Below are 7099 nucleotides of genomic sequence, written 5' to 3'. Positions count from 1 at the left end.
ACTGTTCTTTTATTTTATGTACTTTATTACATGGTGTTGTACTGTATTTCTAAATCCTGCAGCCACCTGCTAAGAGATGACTAATCCTACTGCATTCACTTTTTCTGTGAATAGCCTTCCAAAGAGATCCGCGGTGCATTGCCAAATGAAGGGCCAGCCCTCATCTTGTGTTGTGTTTTATATGCATATGTACAATATTGTACTCATTTTATGCACCTTGGTTATTTATCTTTAGAATTTCAGGGGTTGACATTTGGCTGTACAAATGTGAAGATAAATATTAGTATGGAAATAAATTCATGCCTGCCTGGGCATCTTTGTTTATTTGCACAAAAAATTCCTTAAGACATTCCTTTCCTTTGTAAACTTTTAAAAAAGGAGATCTGTGCAGTGATAAAGAGAAAGGCTGGGAAAAAGAAGAGCCTTCTATCCGCTAAAAATATCCTAAAATAGGTAGCATCAAAATATCTACCCTCAGGCCATCAGAATCCAAGGACAAAAGTGCATGCTTTTTTATTTTGGTGTTTCTGCAACTTATGTGAAATAATTAATATCCTTCCTCAGGTTAAAACAATACTTATAAGGGGGATTTGGGGATGATTTTTTTACAGCTGTCATTTTTAATTGCTTTTATTAGCACATTAGCAGTAGAAGGCACAAAGACAGAGCTGCTGGGAAGCCCCCGAAACCTAAATACAGTCCTTACAACAAACTACAGAAGGCAGCACATCCACTGGGGGTGAGTGTCCTTGTTGTTTCCCATTTGATAGTGATCTTGAATGTCCCACAATCTGCTGAACTTGATTTTTTTTTTTTTTTGGTCTGTTACTAAATGAAATAAATGGAAGGTACCGAAGTAATGACAGTCAGTTAGAGAGGCCAGCCCTACTCCACCAATAGAATCATTGGGTTCATGAGTTGTTTCTGTGGTTTGCCACTTTCAGCCACAGCCCAACACCTCTGTCTTTTGGAGCTGGGCTCTGGTTCATGAAAGAAGCACAGGGAAGGGAATAAAGCCAAATGCCTGAGGCAGGTAAGTAATTACATGCAGTTACGTGACATCTGGCCCTGGTGTTAGTTCATAATTTTAGGAAAGGTCAGTGAGAAATATCTTCAAGGGACAAAGCATTGGTGTTGATGACACCCTCGACAATTTTGGATTTTGAATAACAAGGTCTGAAAGGCATGGATTATTCCATTTCATTATTAAACCGAGGACCATATCTAAGATCTGAGGAAACACTTTCTGGGAGATGTCCTCTTCCCATTACCCCAAATATGCCTTTCAGATGAGTGAACACACTAGTATTACTCTCCTGGCCTGGAATTCTTGTAGGAATTTAGGGGAAATCTGTGAAACGTCCTGATAATCTCAAGCTAATATTTATGACCCTATGCTTTTTTTTTCCTTGTTGAATTGACCATAGCTTTCCTCAGGGAGACCCAGGGCTCAATGAAGAGTTAAGAACAACTGATTTATATAGTACGTGCTGAATTATGCATTTTGAAATCTGTTTTCTTCAAAATAGATCTTATTAATAATTGGTGCTATTGTGCGCTGCTGGCACATGAAAATATAGTTAAAGGAAAACTGCAATCATCTATTATGAGACCTCAGTAGGAGTTGACCCAATTAATTTAGTAGCATCACCCATTTTTATGCAAATGAAGTCACTTTACTCTTTTGTACAGAAGCAATTTTAGCTGCATTGAAAAGCTGTGAATTCTGCGCAGAGCTGAGGTTTCAGCACCACTAGTCATAACTTTGAGTGCTATTTCTGACCAGCATAGACACAGCTTTCAACAATCAAGTGAATGGTTCTTAAGTAAACAGGGAAGTCAGATTGTGTTAACATTACCATGCAAAACCTCCGTTGTAGCTCTCGCTATGGTGCTGTTTCCATAAATGGGAACATTCTTTCGGTGAGACCAGCCATCTTGCTGATGCTAGGAGCCAAAGAATGAGCTGGTTTTGTAGAGTAGGGTTGAGAGAATGTTGTTACCGTGTGTACAAAGAGGAAGTGGAGCAGGTCAGATGTAAGGGGAGGTGCATGGTCTTTTCTTCACTGCAAGAAGAATTTTGTTATTTTTACTTCTCTTCATGAATACCTCACACCTGTAAACTGCTACCCAGTTAATACACGAGAATAATAGTAGCCGACAGCTTGAATACATCTCCCCTTAAAAACATGTATTCCATGACAGTTAATGTGTGTGTGTGTGTGTGTGTGTGTGTGTGTGTGTGTAAAGAGTAGAGTAAAAAAATGCCTTATTTTTTCTCAACATGAATACTTTCCTTAGGAGGTATATTTATCGAGAAAAATAAAAGAAGGTTGCTGAGTACAAAACTTTCCAACATCCTAGATTGGCCATCTTCCGTGATCTTCCAACTCGTTCAAAGAAAAGATGTTCTACACTTCCCATTATTTTTATTGATCATTCACAAGTGTGATTTTTGATTTTATCCTTGTACTTGTTTACTGCGACATTTATTTATTTTGAGAGAAAGGCAGGGAGAGCAAGCAGGGGAAAGGCAGAGAGAGGGCGGTGGGGGGCCGGGGGGCGAGAGAATCCCAAACAGGCTTCTCACCCCTCCGTGCAGAGCCTGATGCAGGGCTTGGACCGACCTGAGATGATCATGACATGAACCCAAACCGAGAGTTGGATGCTTAAGGGAATGAGCCACCCAGACGCCCCCAACTGCTGCATTTTAAAAGCTGCCCATCATTTGGATTCTGAGTGTAGACGCCCAAACTCGTGTCCTTCCCTCTTTTTCTTTTCTCTCTCTTCCTTGCAGGTAAAATTAGTATTTTCAAAAGAACCTACAAAGCCATTGGCTCCACGAATTCTACCAAACCCGCTGGCGGCCGCGGCGGCCGCCGCTGCAGTGGCAGTGAACTCGCCCTTCAGTCTGCGAACTGCTCCGGCAGCGACCCTGTTCCAGACCTCGGCGCTCCCCCCGGCGCTCCTGCGGCCGGCGCCCGGACCTATTCGGACCGCCCACACTCCTGTGCTGTTTGCTCCTTACTGAATTCCAAACGGGAGTACTTGTACTGCAATAATTTTTCAAAAAACAAAACAAACAAAACAAAAGAGAACTATGCAGTGTTTATTTATAGTTTAAAGTATATCTGAAGAGCCAGGACTTTTGATAGTGAATTGAAAAGATTATTAAAAAAAAAAAAAAGGAGGGAGGTTTGGGTGGGCGGGGAGGGGCGGTATTTTCTCCAAACTAAAGCATTCCTCTTGAACATTGATTGTTTTAGAAGTGATCTCCAGCATTGACTTGTAGTGGTATCTAGAACTTCTGAAGCCTTTGTGACTGTGCTTTTGGGCACCTATTTCCCTCTGCATTGTCTTTCCTGCTTTATGAAACAACTATACATTGTAAGGGCATTAACTGGTTCCAGTGTATATATATATAATAATTTACTCTGTAGATTAAGATAATATGAAAAAAAGAAAAACAAACAAAAAAAAAAACCATAAAAAAAACACAAAAGCAACACTGTGAATAGTAGTACCCGTGCTGGTCCTCTTGCTATGGCAGCAATTACTGGGTATTTATCCCAACAAAAGTAGATACAGTAGATGTCTTGTAAAACAATAGTGCTGTGTCTCAATCTATGCCACTAGGTTTTAAAGAGTTGCAAAAGGTAGAATGAACAACTATTTCATGCCAGTAAACAGTCAAACTGATAGACAGACACCTGAGGGTTTGTGGAGGTCTTCCTAGTCCACCTTCTCCCCTTCCTGTCCAGCTTGCAAGACTTTAAGTTGAGGACAAGAGAGCAGGGCTAAGCATAGAAATAGGGGAGGTACTAATAAAGGTAGTTTCTTATGGAGTGCTAATTTCCCAGCCTGAGCAGTATCGCTGGAAATCGGGAAGGCTTTGTAATGAAACGGTATCTGAAAACAGGTAAACCCATGCATCATGGGTGTTTAGAAAGAAATCAGTCCACTGTTCTGTTTCATGGATAAGGAATGATCATGACCTAAGACGATAATGTGAATTAAAGATTTTTCATGTTAGTACGTAACCAAAACAAAAACACAGAAACAAAAAACACAGAATATTGCATCTGCAGTGTCCCCATTACATCACACCAGTAAGGCTGTGTCTTAGGCAAAGGTTTCTGCTTCGAATATGATAGACGTTAGCTATTGTTGTGGGCTTTTTCTTGTTTTTTAGATTTCCTACTGACATGATATAAATAATTAATATATATTTAAATGTCACTCAAGCAAGAAAAGTGAATCTGAGTTGATTGCAGACCAAGGATATATAGTGTTGAAAAAAATTCTGTTAAGACGCGCTTGACCATCATTTCTCGAGTGGAGTTGTGAAATCTGGCAGCCTTCTGTGTTCACCATGAGGCTGAAAGGAGTTGATGTTTTACCTTTAAAACAAGATTTATCAGGGGTATATATAAATAAATGTATATTGTATATATGTTAGAAAGATTAAGAGAATAACTTATAAAAAGAAAATCTATATAAAATAATTATATAATCATCCCATGTTACATGTTATCATTAAGTTGGTAACGAATGGCATAAAGACAGCCGTGCCTTTAATTTGTGATAAAGGCTAGTTGCTTTTTCCCATAGAAAGCTCACGTATACCTGTCACTATGATGGGGTTCAATGCAGCCAGTCTGTTGCATTCATGAGAATAAGGACACTCAAACTTAGAACAATGATGAAACATGTACAAATCAACCCTACGTGATTTAGGTTTAGAGACAAAAAAAATTATTTTTGAAAAGGTTTTGTAAAGACTGTTTAAAATATAGGGAAGGGCTGGATATGGCCTTCCTGAAACTGCTCTTATCTAAACTATAGTTACTTTTTGAGAGGTATAAAGATTCAAGATGAAACCATTTGAGAGATAGGTATTTAGCATCTGTCATTTTATATTTAAGAAACACCCATAGCGTGCTTGGTGCTCAACATCGAACATGGTCTTTGGAGTTCTTCTCCACCATCTAGCTACAAACATTTGTCATATAAACATATCTTTAAGGCAATTGGCTTTATATATCTTTTGTTAAACAGAAAAGAATAAGAAGGAAGGAAAGAAGGAAGGAAGGGAGGAAGGAATGAAGAAAAAAAAAAGGAGGGTAGGCAGGACAAGAAAAAAAAAGTATTTCATTAGTCTTTGGTAAAAAGAATTTCAAACCATACATTCTGGTTAAACATGTAGGTTAGTATTAAAATTTGTTTTTTTGAGAGTACCTGGTGATCTTACATTTACCAAAACCTCTACTCTCGGGTCTTAGCAAGTGTTTCCTTTTTTTTTCACTCACAGACCCAACTAGTTTGATCAGATGGAGGGTTGCTCATGAGTTCGTTGCTTGGGGCTCTGTCTATATCTTGTGTGACCAGCTTCTGATCGATTTGAGCTTCGGTTGCCTTTTTCTGCTTTGTCAGATATTTCGATCTTTCACTATAAGTTACCCTGAATCCTAATCTAAAACACTTTACACCTGATAAAATCTCTTTCTGTTGGAGAACTTAATGTTAACTGATGCAGTCTCACTACTACGTGCTTTTGCTGTCCTTCCCCGTTGTCACCAAAGTGAACAAGCCCGTCCACCAGAAGTCAGGCCTGTGGGATGCGAAGAGCCCTGGACCACAGTGTTACTAACTTTAACGATTTGCTGGGAGCAAACAAATCAGCCATATTTTCTCCATCAGCCATATGAGAAAACTCAGAAATACCTAACTCCCTTCTGCCTCACTTCGCTATGGAACCATTTTTGTTTAAATGGTCTCTTCAATTGGAGTTGTAATCATCAGTTGTCTTTGACTCACTACCTAATAAAGGATGAAGCCTAACTCTAGAACTTACAGTGGGTTTTCTGTGAATTGTTTCCCCCCACTCCACATATTTATCAACACCAGATCAACATCTATTACAGTTCAGACTTCTGTAAAGCTATATCTTTTCCCGTAGGAAACTTTTTTCATGAATAAAGTTCAGTAATTCAGATTGGTCAGCATTGGTGCTCTGAAAATCCCCAAGGGTGGTCTGACTTTATGGTTATATATCCCTCCCCATGCTTCACACCCATGGCAAGGAAGTGATAGAGAAAGTGTCTCTGATTTCATTTGAAACAGATATAAATGCATTGCAAGAGCCAAATGCCTCTGGAAAAAGCATTGCCGCACCTCATCCACATCCTTCAGACAAATGGGAAACAGTCATTGGGGAGGTACTGCATTTCTTCTTTTGAGAAAACAGGTGATTACACATAACAAATTGCTCCTCTCACTGGTTTTAATCTTTGGAGAGTTCTGTTCACATAAGTAAACATGGTTGGCATTTGGCATCACCACCTCATCTGTAAAGATGGCAGTCGTTAGGTCCTGTTGGGCTTCTCCTCATCCACTGCAGTCATTCAGCATTCTTATCATCAAAGATCTAATTTGGTTTTTTGAAAGGTGCTGCATATTTCACTGCCAAAGAACTATTTAGCCAAGAGAGTGCTTATACTCATTTGGAAATTAAAAGAGCAGGAAATCATAAAGCAAAAAATTAAAAGACAACAAAGTTTCTTTTTTTTTTAAATAAATAGTTTATTGTCAAATTGGTTTCCATACAACACCCAGTGCTCTTCCCCACAAGTGCCCTCCTCCATCACCACCACCTCTTTTCCCCCCTCCCCCTTCCCCTTCAACCCTCAGTTTGTTTTCGGCATTCAATAGTCTCTCAAGTTTTGCATCCCTCTCTCTCCCCAACTCTCTTTCCCTCTTCCCCTCCCCCTGGTCCTCTATTAGGTTTCTCCTGGTCTCCTGTTAGACCTATGAGTGCAAATAGGATTATTCAAAGTTTATCCAAAGTTAAAGTTTGATGTACCCATGCAGGTTTCTAATGCACAGAACCCATACATAGTACACATGGCATTGAATTTCACTTATAATTAAATTTTAAATTCCTATCTTTGTTCCCACAACCATTTAATGTTCAACTTTCCTGAAGAAATCGGATCACAGAGCTAAATGGTTCAGGTGGTCTAAAGATCTCTTCCTTCAAATATGAATTAAGATAGAGCACTACCTTTCTGTGCATCTTCATGGGTAACATTGTATTAAT

General features: G+C 39.3%; 1 protein-coding gene across 1 annotated transcript in view; it reads left to right on the top strand.

The window, feature by feature from the left end:
* Positions 1–3098, top strand: part of ZNF385D (zinc finger protein 385D) — an 848110-nt gene extending 845012 nt beyond the window's left edge. Inside the window, exons 7-8 of the mRNA XM_029938772.1 lie at positions 638–739; positions 2798–3098. Of these exons, the coding sequence (XP_029794632.1) occupies positions 638–739; positions 2798–3031 (336 nt within the window). The 3' untranslated portion in view covers positions 3032–3098. The remainder of the gene's footprint in view (positions 1–637; positions 740–2797) is intronic.
* Positions 3099–7099: the final 4001 nt, after the last annotated feature.

Source organism: Suricata suricatta, chromosome 5 (genome assembly GCF_006229205.1).
Source record: "Suricata suricatta isolate VVHF042 chromosome 5, meerkat_22Aug2017_6uvM2_HiC, whole genome shotgun sequence".
NCBI lineage: Eukaryota > Metazoa > Chordata > Mammalia > Carnivora > Herpestidae > Suricata > Suricata suricatta.
Note: the sequence above shows the minus strand (reverse complement) of the source record. Positions and strands in the feature narration are given on the sequence as shown.